Here is a 12,609-nt window from a genome sequence, read left to right as displayed (position 1 = left end):
AAAAAAAAAAAAAAAAAAAGGAAAGAAAGAAAATGAAAAGACAAGACTCAAACTGGAGGAAAAATTTTCTAAACACCTGACAGGTGAGGCACCCATGCTCAGTGGTTGGGGTCCCACCCACATACACTGAGGCTGGTGGGTTCAAACCTGGCCAGGGCTTGCTAAACAATGACAACAACAACAAAAAAACAGCTGGGCACTGTGGTGGGCACCTGTAGTCCCAGCTACTTGGGAGGCTGAAGCAAAAGAATCACTCAAGCCCAAGAATTGAAAGTTGCTGTGAGCTGTGATGCCACAGCACTCTACCGAGGGTCATAAAGTGAGACTTTGTCTCAAAAAATAAATAAATAAGCCTATCTGACAAAGAACTTATATCCATGATAAACAAAGAATACTTTAAACCAAATAATAAGAAAGTAAACACCCGATTAAAAATTGGGCAAAAAATATTAGGAAGCACTTCACTAAAAGAAAAAATAAGATGTCAATTAAGCATATGAAAAGATGCTTAGCATTATTAGTCATTAAGGAAATGTAAATTAAAACCACAATGATATATCGCTATATCCCTATTAAAATGGTTAAAAGACAAAAACAAAAAACTGACAATAACACATGCTGACAATGAGGATGAGCAATTACAACTCTCAGACATTGTTGCTGTAGATGAAAAATGCTACAATCACTTTGAAAAACAGTTCAGCAGTTTCCTATAAACATTCAATTAGTGTACAATCCTGCAATACAATACCACTCCCAGGTATTTACCCACCGAAGAAATTAAAACCAATACTCACACCAAAACCTCTATTCAAATATTTATAGCTATTTTATTCATAAGTACCAGAAAATGGAAGCAAATAATGGATAAGCAAATTGTGGCATATCCATACAATGGAATATTACTCAGCAAAAGAAAGGAAAATACGTAACATGGATAAATCCCAAATAGTTATGCTATGTGAAACGAATAGGTTCATAGACTATATATCATAAAATCCACTTATGTGACATTCTGGGAAAGGAAAAATGATAGCAGCAGAATGGAGATTACCGGCTGCTAAGGATTGAGGTTGATTACAAAGGGGCATAAAGAAACTTTTGGAAATGTTCTATAAGTTGATGTATTTAACAGTTAAACTCAAAAAACTACACACTTAAGAGGGTGAAATTTACTATATGAAAACTGTACCTCAATAAACCTGAGGCTTAAAAAGGCAAGTGGGGTCTGGTGTGTTCGCCTGTAATCCTAGCACTCTGGGAAGCCAGACTGGGTGAATCACTTGAGCTCAGGAGTCTGAGACCAGCCTGAACAAGATCTAGACCCACCCAATCTCTTCTAAAAACAGAAAAATTAGCTGGGGTATTGTGGCAGATTCCTCTAGTCCCAGCTACTCTGGAGGGTGAAGCAGGAGGATTGCTTGACCCTAAGAGTCTGAGATTGCCGTGAGCTACACTGCCACCACAGCACTCTAGCCTGGGCAACAAAGTGAGACCCTGTCTCCAAAATAAATAAATAAATAAATAGGACAGAGAAAGATTTGCCACTATCCAGTATTAAAGTTTTTCCCAAGAATCTGCTCCAAAGCCTAGTCGAAATCATTACAGTCCAGTTCCAAACACTTTTAGAACAATGAGGACAACTTTGGAATTGGAAACAAGCTCTCAAAATAGAATACTTTTTTTTTTTTTTATTTTTGGGCGGGGCTGGGTTTGAACCCGCCACCTCCAGCATATGGAGTCGGCGCCCTACTCCTTTGAGCCACAGGCATCGCCCAAAATAGCATATGTTTAAGGAACAAAATTATCTTTCTTTTTTTTTTTTTTTTGAGACAGAGCCTCAAGCTGTCCCCCTGGGTAGAGTGCCATGGCATCACAGCTCACAGCAACCTCCAACTCCTGGGCTCAAGCAAGTCTCCTGTCTCAGCCTCCCAAGTAGCTGGGACCACAGGTACCCGCCACAACCCCCGGCTATTTTTTTTGGTTGTAGCCATCATTGTTGTTTGGCGGCCAGGGCTGGATTCGAACCCGCCACCTTAGGTGTATGTGGCTGGCACCTTAGCCGCTTGAGCCACAGGCACCGAGCCCAGAATCATCTTTCTAAAACACAAATCAGACCTGGTGCAGTGGCTCACGCCTATAATCCCCTCAGTTCTTTCGGAGGCTGAAGCAGAAGCAGCGCTTGAGCCCAGGAGTTTGAGAACAACCTGGGCAACATAGTAAGACCCTCATCTCTACACAAATAAAAAAACAAGTAGCCAGATGTGGTGGCACATCCCTGTAGTCCTGGCTACTTGGAAGGCTGAGCCAGGAGAATGACTTGAGCCCAGGAGTTCGAGGCTGCAGTGAGTTATAACTGCGTTAATGCACTCTAGACTGGGTGACAGAAGGAGACCCTGTCTCAAAACCAAACCCCCCCCAAAACAAGCAAACAAAAATAATACAAAGCAGGGCACATTAATCCTCCACAACCGACAGCAATGGTTCTTTTCCTTTTTTGAGTCACAGACCCCTTTGAAAATCTGAGGATAGCAACTAACCCACTATAAGTAAAAAACAAAACTAACGTGCATGCACGCGCACGCACACAGATGTAACGAACCCCCGAAAGCCACTCAGACACTCGTGGTCTACAACATGGTAGCGTCCGAACTCCTTACGGCATCACCCAAACATTCCTTCCACGGGATGCATTCTGCTCGGTTAATTACAATTTAAATCTATCCATTGAACAGCCTTTAAGCCACTTGGTGAGTTACAACTTTATAAATGATAGTTAGTTACTCTAACCCTGAGGACTTTATTCTACACTGTTCCAGCAAGTTTGAATGGAATTCTACTTTTCGCTCTGCTCCATGTTTATTACTTCCCCGCTTTTTTCCTTGCTGTCCTGTCCTCACCCGCTCCTCTCTCTGTCAAGACTCACTGATTTTCCAGGGCTGGCTCTGGCTTTTCATCTCTTAATAGCGCTGTCTTATTCTCTGAGTCTGGGTTAGAGGCTCACCCTCTGTGCGTATTTCTAAAATTGCACTGCAAGTTTCCTGCTTTCTATGTGTCTGACCTTTTCCTGCGGACACCCCCTGCGTTAGACATGAGCTCTTCAAGGGTAGGAAACAGTACAGCACCCAACACATGTCCTGGACACAGACAGTGCTCAAAGTGTCTATGAAAGGAGGAAAAGAGGGAAGAAGAGTGGAAAAGAGAGAGGGAGCGACATCTCGTGACTCTAAACTCCAACGACTGCTTCGGACTTTATATAACTTTTTCTGCAAAGCATCTGTCTAACAAGGGGTGCAGCTGCGCTAATAGGTATTATCTCATGAAGGGGTAAGGTATCTGCTTATCTCCTTTCCACAAATGAGGAACTAAAGCACAGAGAAATTTCCCGCCAGACTAAAGAGCACATGTTTCCTAACTGTGGTGTTAGTCCTAATATATCTCTCTGCATTGCCTCCAAGAACAGAATACCTACCATTAGGAAAATCAGAACTCAAAGAGCGAAGTATTTGACGACTGAATTCAGTGACTATCTTATAATCAAAGCACAATATTTTAAAGAAATAATGACAATATCCTGCTTTAGCGTAAACTGTAAATAATCCTATGGAGGATTCTTGGCTACCAAGTGACCTTATAATGACAACAGTAAAAAATATTTTTACTGTTTAACCTAAAAAAAAAAATAGTTCCTCTTTTAGGATATTATGCAATTCCTCTGGCCACAAAAGAACACTGTGTGTACTTTATATTATTTTTAAATTTCCTTCACATGTGTTGGTACCTATAGAACAGAACCGCATGAGTCAAATTAACGATCATCGGGGACTTCTATAAAAGTTTGCATTAATTCAGGACCACTGATGATATAGCCACAGAAAGTGTTAAGTAAGTGAAACTAAGTCACTCAGGTATAAAGCTTATAGATTCTTCGACTGTGACTACCTGACAAGTGGCTAATGCCTTTTTGGAAGTTAGGGAAGAAATCTTAAGATCATAAAATCACCTGATGAAAACCAAATGGCTTTCCTCAGACAAACCACCTTGTGGAAGATTCATAAGGGTTTGCTGCTTCAGCGTGAATGTAGACTAGAGCACAGTGGCAAAACCAAGCTAAGTAGGCAAACAGTAAAGCAGATTAAGCCAATTCCCATTCTTCAATTTCCCCTCTCCAAATTCTTATTCCTGTTATCTGCAAGATCCCTTTCAAAGTTAAGAAAAATGATAAAATACAATGCTCTTGAGATGATTTCCTTTTTGTTAAATCAAAGCTTTGCCCAAAGATTAAGCCCAGCCTGGTGGGGTATTTGGGGAGCGAGCAAGATTGTAATCTTGAGCACTGAATGATAAGGGGCCTCTGTCACGCTCTGAGAAGATGAGAGAAACATGAAGAGCTGTGGAGGTGTGGCCCAAGCCAAGCCCCCCTGTGGGCTTCGGAGATAAAACGCAGTCCAGGAATGGGGTCAAAGAACACTGAGGAAAGTGTTTCTTCTCAAGACCTAGAAGATAGCCATATGTAATTTGGGAAAAGTTTATTTCCTTTACTTTAAATAGAAGAGCATTTTCATTCCCATAACCATTAAATACATACTATACATGCACATTTAAGTCACTTGAGGATTCCTATTCTGACCCGGCTGACGCTTCTTCATGGAAGCATGCTATTTCTAGTCTACACATACAGAGGGTGCCAGGAAACGTATGCGGATTTCAAGAAAGGGAAAAAGCTGTATTAAAATTATAATACTCAAAATATACCAATAACAAAAGATGAGTACAAGTCACATTGAGCACCCCTTATAATCACAGAAGTCAAACGTGATTTAAGTATTACAAATGTAAGGCCCATAGTTCCAGCTACTTAGGAGGCTGAGGTAGAAGATCATTTGAGCCCAGGATTCTGAGGCTACAGTGAGAGGGGATCTCACCACTATTCTCCAGACTGGGCAAAAGAGACTCTGTCTCTAAAGAAAAAAAATAACTGTGTTGGAAAGCTTAATTAATAGAAAGTTTCATGCTATCATGCTTTTCCTGAACAGAATAAAACTGTTATTTATACATAAATTACATAAATCACCCCCACTGTCACCTCTCATCTTTGTACCCCATGTGCCTAGCACAGAAATAGATATACCACAAAAGTTTATTAAATTAAAAATGTTTTTTCCTCTTCATACATGCTTTCTCTTCATTTTTCTTATCTGAAGTCTTGCCGAGGAATATAGATTAGGTAGGTAAGGCTTCCTCCTCAACATTTAATATCTCATTGCCTGATTTGTTTTTCAGTTAATCAATAGAAGAATTCAACAATAACAAGAAGTCTTTACTGATAACTAAGAATTACTGAAAGTGACCTTTTTCTTTGTTTTTGAGACAGAGTCTCACTATGTTGCCCTCAGTAGAGTTCTCTGGGCATCACAGCTCACAGCAACCTTAAACTCTTGGGCTGAAGCAATTCTCTTACGCCAGCCTCCCAAGTAGCTGGGACTACAGGCACCCACCACAACGCCTGGCTATGTTTTTATTGCAGTTGTTTAGCTGGCCCAGGCCGAACCTGCCACCCTCAGTGTATGTGGCTGGTGCCATAACCACTGTGCTACTGGCACCGAGCCTGAAAGTGACTTTTCAGTTACAAAAAGTAGATCCATTCTTTAATGGAAGGCAAGTAGTTCACAACTAAATCTAAGAGGATCATTTTTCGTAGATAGATACAAAGTACCTAAGAAGAAATGAATAGCCAATCTAAACCTATATCACGGCAAGAATTAAAACGAGACTCTTAGGGCTGGAGGGGACTCCAACATCAGGTGACCAGGTCTGATGTCCCATCCTATCCCCACCTAGCTTTGCTGGCATCCCTTCCCTTCACCTCTTCTAGAATCATTCTCCCATGGGGTAGCAGTTCACAAGAAGGCAAATAAAGACAAACAAGGGCAAAAGATAGCTACAAGAATGAGTAATTTAAGGCTCTGAGTATCAATTATTCTGACGCTAGTAAGAGATATGGTATCACAATTCTTGAAATACTGAAATGCCCCTCTCTGCCCAGTTTTAGCACATGATACAGATAAGGCCATGAGGGAGGACATTCTTTAAACACCACTTAGGAAGCTTCACCGTTGTTCATGAAAAGTGGTGCTGATGGTGTAAGGGAAGTTGGAATCTCACATTATAATTCAAGGAATTTAACACTTTTGAGCATTTTAAAGTCTTCACTTTATAGCTTCTCACTTTATTCTTCTTTATTCAAGAAAATAAAATTTAATGCCAAATTATAAAATCTGTAATACTAACCGTTGGCAAAGATGTAAGGAACTGCTTGCTATACACCGCTAGGGGGATGTAAACTACTACAACCACTTCGGAAAACTACTTGACAGTATCTACCAAACCTTAAATATGCCACCCTTTTAATCTAGGAATTCTACTTGTGGGTATAATCCTAAGAGAAAAGGGTTTTTATGCAAAACAATGTTCATTACACAAAATCAGAAACAACTTACATGTTCTTCAATGATAGAACAGTTACAACAAATTGTTGGGCCAGCCATGGTGGCTCATGCCTACAAACCTAACATTTTGGGAGGCCAAGGTAAGAGAATTGCTTGACGCCAGGCAATCAAGGTTATCCTGGGCAACACGGCAAGACCTTGTCTTTACAAAATATAAAAACTATTAGCCAGATGTAGTGGTGCACACCAATAGTCCCAGCTACTTGGGAGGCTGAGGAAGGAGGATCACTTGAGCCCAAGAGTTTGAGGCTGCAGTGAGCTGTGAACATGCTACTGCACTCCAGTGTGGGCGACAGAGCAAGACACAGGCTCAAAAAAATAAATAAACAGTAACGTATATTCATACCAAGGAACGGCACCACAATTCAAGAAAAGAACCATTGCTACAGAGAACAGGGTTGAGTTGGCTTTTGCCATCACAATGTTGAGTAAAAGAAGCTGGACATAAAAGATTTCATAATGATGATTCGGTTTACATAAAGTTCAAAAACAGGCATAAGTAATCTATGGTATTAGAAGTCAAAGTCAGTTAGTAGTGGCTAACTGGACGGGGGCGGGGAGGTCAGTACTGACTAAGTGTAGCTAGAATTGCTCTGTATCTTGATTCAATAGTAGTTACATGGGTGCGCCATACAAGAAAACTGATGGAACTGTGCTCTTAAGATATGTGCATATTTAATGAAGACTAATTATACTTCATTTAGAAAAATGTGGAGAGAGAGATATGAAAATTTCTGAGACCTTTCCCAAATATGAAAGAATTCAATGCAGCTTAAATGAAGTTGTAAATGTTGATGTTTATACCTTTAGAAAGCCTATTATGAAAAAAATAAAAATAAAAAAATAAGAATGAAAGCCTATTATGCTACTGAACAAGGCACTTACCACTTAGTATCATTTGTAACAAAAAGCTAACATTTTGTATTTCTGGAATCTGAAAAACATATGGTGCTATACATCTGAAATGTACATATTTACCAACTAGTAGAGACAAATGTTTAAGAAATTTAAATCGTGTTTTTCCAACCCCTCCGTATTTTACATTTCTTTCTCTTTACAATTCTGAATTATCTGTAACAAACGCTATTGGAAATAATTCCCACATATTTATATTGCAATTTTTTTCTCTGTTTGCCACAGAGACTTCAAGTTAGAATCCTTGAATCTCAGAGCTGAAGAGGACGCAGCCGGACTCCCTCACAGGACAGAAAAGGAGGCCGGAGCGGAGAGTGCGGGTCGCAAGGTTGCAGACCTAGGGCAGGGACCCGAGCTCCTGGGCTCCCAGAACCTTCTCCACCGATCCAATTCTACTCAACCTTCGCATCTTTCCGACCACAAAGCTAACACGAACCGATCGGGAAGGAATTTTTTTTCTTTTTTTCAGTAACAACTGTGCTACCCAGCAGATTATTTGGGGACAGTCCTCGGAGTCCTTGAAAACCCACTGGGGTTTAATGCTAGGATAAAAAGAGAGTGTAGGAGAAAGTGACAGCTAGTATCTTAATATGCAAATCCTGTTTACATAATTTTTCCAAAGTAACTATTCGTTGATCTAAGAGAAATTTGGCGGAGGTGGGGGTCGTTAGTGGGGATGATTCCCTCTGGGGGAGAACGCAGGCGCATTTTCCCTTCGGAACTCGCTCCGTAAATCAAAACCTCAAAAAAAGAGTTAAAGACGCCACCCAAGACCTACAGCATCCAGGGGTCGGTCGGGACGAGGTCCCCTGGCGCCTAGCTGACAGCTGCAGACCCACACCTACAGCCCAGGACCCGCGCGCCCGGGCCGAGCCGGCGGCCGGTGAACCCCCGACCCCGCGCAGCACCTCGGCGAGGCCGCCCGCGGAGTCCGGGCCGCCGGTCGGGACCACGGCCCGGACCACCGGAGCGACGTTAGAGAAGAGGGAGGAGGACGAGGGGTGGGAAAAGCCGGGCTGTGGGCAAGTTCTGGTAGAGTCGGGAGGGCGCGAAAGAGGGGAGGGGCGCGGGAGGCGATGGAGCGAGCGAGCGCGGGGAGGAGCGCGGCGGCGGGGCTGGAGGAAGCGCGCGCCCGGGTCCCTGGAGCGGGGTGGGGGCGGAGGGGCCGCGCCGGGGACCGCGGGGGGCAGAGAGCCGGCGAGCTGGGCCTTACCGAGCAGCGGCAGCCGGCCGCCGCGGCGCGTCAACGCCGGCATGGCCTCCGGAGCCCGGGGTCCCCAGGCCGCGCCGGCCCAGCCCTGCGATGCCGCCCGGAGCGGCGCGCCCCGCGCTGCAGGTGGCTCTCTTAAGGATGCACGTCACCGACCGCAAATTCCCTTGCACGGGTGCAAAGTGGAAGGGGGGAGGAACCCTCTTCCCCAGAGGCAGGGGCCGAGGCGGGAGCGGAGAGGTTGGGCCGAGCCGAGCGGCCGGTGCCTGTCGCAGCGCTGCAGCCGACCCACGTGCCCGCGGCGGTCCGCAGCCTGGGTGAGCGGCGCCTGGGGCTCCCCGACTGCGGCGGGGGACACTGGGCGCGGTCCCGCCGGGGAAGTTACACTGGGTCCGCGGCTCTGGCTGCCTTGCTGCCCCGAACCCTCTCTTCGGATCCGGAGCGTGGGGACCACAAGGAGCCACGATCCGCCCTCGTTGAGCGCGGGGCTCTTTGAGGCCCCAGGAAGGGTGCTGAATCCACGCCACACGCTGACGGCTCCGGCCAGCGCGCAGGCGAGCACAGGGTCTCTTTCCTCCCGAGGATCTTAATTGTGGACTGGGTTTCTTTGTCTCTCTCTTCATATCCTGAGATGCCCAGGATGCTCGGGACTCAGTCAGCAGCGGGATTGAGAAAAATAGGCCGATTTCGATGTCAGCCACGGCAGTTAGGGAGTCAGAACAAAACACAGATACATCCCAGAGGATGTTTTGAATTATCCGCTCGGCGGTTCTTGTTCTTAATCACATAAATTTTTTGAGCTGAAAATAATTTTCTTTGCAATAAGTTGAAGAAAGATTGGAGAGCTCTGGACGCCAGTTCTGATTCTTCCCTTACTTAACTAGCCCTTTGACCTCCGCCAACCACCTGTCCTCTGAGTCTGTTTACTCACCGTAAATGAAGGGGTGGATGTCTCCCAGTTCTAGGATTTCCACGTTCTTAATTCCTTTAATCATTTTCTAATAAAGCATAAGAATTGGCTTTTTGCTCTTGGCTATTTCCTTAGATGTGGTCTATAGTACAACAGTTTTTCCCACTTAGGGCATGACAGAAACTTTAGAAATGTCTACCACTAATGCAGCCACTAAGGAAAATACTGTAGCAATTTCTGGAAGAATTGAAATCCGTGTGATCTAGCAATTCCACTTGTACAGATGTACTCCAAAGAATTGAAAGCAGGGTCGGCGCCTGTGGCTCAAGCGGCTAAGGCACCAGCCACATACACCTGAGCTGGTGGGTTGGAATCCAGCCCGGACCACCAAACAACAATGACAGCTGCAACCAAAAAACAGCTGGCCGTTGTGTTGGGTGCCTGTAGTACGAGCTACTTGGGAGGCAGAGGCAAGAGAATAGCTTGAGCCCAGGAGTTGGAGGTTGCTGTGAGCTGTGATGCTACCCTACCCTACCCAGGGTGACAGCTTGAGGCTCTGTCTCAAAAAAAAAAAAAAAGAATTGAAAGCAGGGTCTTAAAGAGATATTCGTACACCCATGTTCAAAGCTCTATCATTCACGATAGCAGAAAGATGGGAGCAACAGGGTATGGTGGAAGACACCTGAGACCCCAGCCGCTGAGGAGGCCGAGGCAGGAGAATCATGGGCGGCCAATAGAGTCCAGTCTGGGTGACATAGCCAGATCTCATCTCTTAAAATAAAATAAAAAAGCGAAAGCTACCCAAATATTCATCGGCAGAAGAATGTATACACAAAATGTGATATATACATACAATGGAATGTTTCAGATTCAAACAGGACAGAAATTCTGATACATGCTAAAATACAGATGGCTCTTGAGGACATTATGCTAAGTGACATTAGCCAGTCACAGAAAGTTACAGAGATGAACATGAAGTACATCTTCAAATGCATAGAGACAGAAAGGTGGTTACCGACTTGGGATAAGGAGGGAAGGGAGATTAAGAGTTTAATGAGGGCAGAGTTTCAGTTTTGCAACATGAGGAGAGTGCTGGAGATTGGTTGCACAACAATGTGAATCTGTTTAATTAACAGTACTAAACTGTATGCTTAAAAGTGTTTATAATAGCAAATCTTATGTATGTTTATTTTATCACAATTTTGAAAAATGTTTAAGAATGTTGTGACTACCTTAGGACGCTGACGAAAGAAGGCATGAAATAAGTGGGACCAGAGGAGAGGAAGCAGGGCAGCAGGCTGGGGATGGAAAGAAAGGTGAGCTCCTGAGCTCTCCAGTTGCTGCGGTCTAACCATTACCTTGTATTTAAAGCTCAATTCCGGCTGGGCGTGGTGGCTCACACCTGTAGTCCTGGCCTGTGGAGGCCGAGGCCAGTGGATTGCCTGAGGTCTGCGGTTCGAGACCATCATAAGCCAGAGTGAGACCCCCGTCTCTACTAAAAAAAGCCGGGCATTGTGGCCAGCGCCTGTAGTCCCAGCTACTTGGGAGGCAAAGGGCAAGAGAATCGCTAAAGGAAGAAAAGGGAAAAAAAATTTTTTTTAAACTTAAAAAATAATTTTTTTTTTTTTTAAAAAGCTCAATTCCTGGCTTGGCGCCTATAGCTCAACCGGCTAAGGCGCCAGCCACGTACACCTAAGGTGGCAGGTTCAAATCCCCAGCCTGGACCCACCAAAAAACAATGACGGCTGCAACCAAAAAATAGCCAGGCGCTGTGGCGGGCGCCTGTGGTCCCAGCTACTTGGGAGGCGGAGGCAGGAGACTCGCTTGAGCCCAGGAGTTGGAGGTTGCTATGAGCTGTAATGCCATGGCACTCTGCCCAGGGGGACAGCTTGAGGCTCTGTCTCAAAAAAAAAAAAAAAAGCTCAATTCCTGCAAGTTTTAAAGGAAAGAAATGGCTACACATTTGTAAAACACTAGCTTGGGTGGAACACCCGTTCCGGACACAAAATCATAAAATATCACTGCTTTTTCAAAGAACCTTAACCATAAGGCAGAAATCTCTGTGAGAAAGGGTAGGGAGAGGAGAGAAATTGGAAATGGTTTCTATGAACAATTGATTTTCTCTGGAAATTGATGGACAAAAATAATTCTAAAAAGCAACTTTAAGGCCAGGTATGGTGACTCACACCTATAATCCTAGCACTTTGGAAGGCCGAGGTAGGAAGATCTCTTGAGGCATTTAAGACCAGCTGGGCAATAGTTAGACCTTGTCTCTACAAAAAAATTAAGAAATTAGTACACCTGTTGTCCCAACTACGGAGAGACTGAGGTAGGAGGATCACTTAAGCTCAGGAATTAGAGGTTGCAATGATCTACGTTGACACCATTGCACTCTAGCTGGAGCAACAGAGCAAGACCCTGACTGAAAAGAATTAATCAATTAATTAAAAGAGCAAATTTGGGACTAGGTGCAGTGGCTCATGCCTGCAATCCTAGCACTCTGGGAGGCTGAGGCAGGTGGATTGCTTGAGCTCAGGTGTTTGAGACCAACCTGAGCAAGAGGATTGCTCAAGCCCAAAAGTCTGAGGTTGCTGTGAGCTATGATGCCACAGCATTCTACCGTGGCTCAAAAAAATAAAATAAAATAGCAAATTTTATAGACTGAAATTTTTTAGAGTATGAGGTACAAGCTAATATTTAGAAGGTGAGATAATGTCCATTTATTCTTTGAAGTGTGCCAAGAGTCATATCTGATCTATGGGTCATTACAAAAGTTTTGCGATACACAAAAATCAAGAAATATAAACTCTACATGGATGGAAACAAATGAAACCCTCCTAGCAATAAACTGAGCAAGTGACACGTGGCACGGGTGAATCAGAAAGGATGATGCTGGCTGGGTGCCCATAGGTTAGCAGTTAGGGCTCTGGCCACATACACCAGGGCTGGCAGGTTCAAACCTGGCCCCAGCCTGCTTACCAACAGGGATAACTGGGCGGCTCCTGTGGCTCAAAGGAGTAGGACGCCGGCCCCATATGCCAGAGGTGGTGGGTTCAAACCTAGCC

The 12,609-nt window shown here is 44.4% G+C and overlaps 1 protein-coding gene across 2 annotated transcripts in view; it reads right to left on the bottom strand.

Moving 5' to 3' along the window:
• Positions 1-8,756, bottom strand: part of FLT3 (fms related tyrosine kinase 3) — an 80,538-nt gene extending 71,782 nt beyond the window's left edge. Inside the window, exon 1 of one of the 2 annotated variants that reach the window (XM_003797615.1) lies at positions 8,638-8,756. In XM_003797615.1, the coding sequence (XP_003797663.1) occupies positions 8,638-8,680 (43 nt within the window). In that variant the 5' untranslated portion in view covers positions 8,681-8,756. The remainder of the gene's footprint in view (positions 1-8,637) is intronic. The other variant, XM_003797616.3, reaches the window with a different exon arrangement.
• Between the last annotated feature and the right edge of the window lie 3,853 nt (positions 8,757-12,609).

Source organism: Otolemur garnettii, unplaced genomic scaffold, assembly GCF_000181295.1.
Source record: "Otolemur garnettii isolate 467f Iridium unplaced genomic scaffold, OtoGar3 scaffold00120, whole genome shotgun sequence".
NCBI classification, from domain to species: Eukaryota; Metazoa; Chordata; class Mammalia; order Primates; family Galagidae; genus Otolemur; species Otolemur garnettii.
The sequence above is the reverse complement of the archived record's forward strand: the minus strand, read 5'-3'. Positions and strand labels throughout refer to the sequence as shown.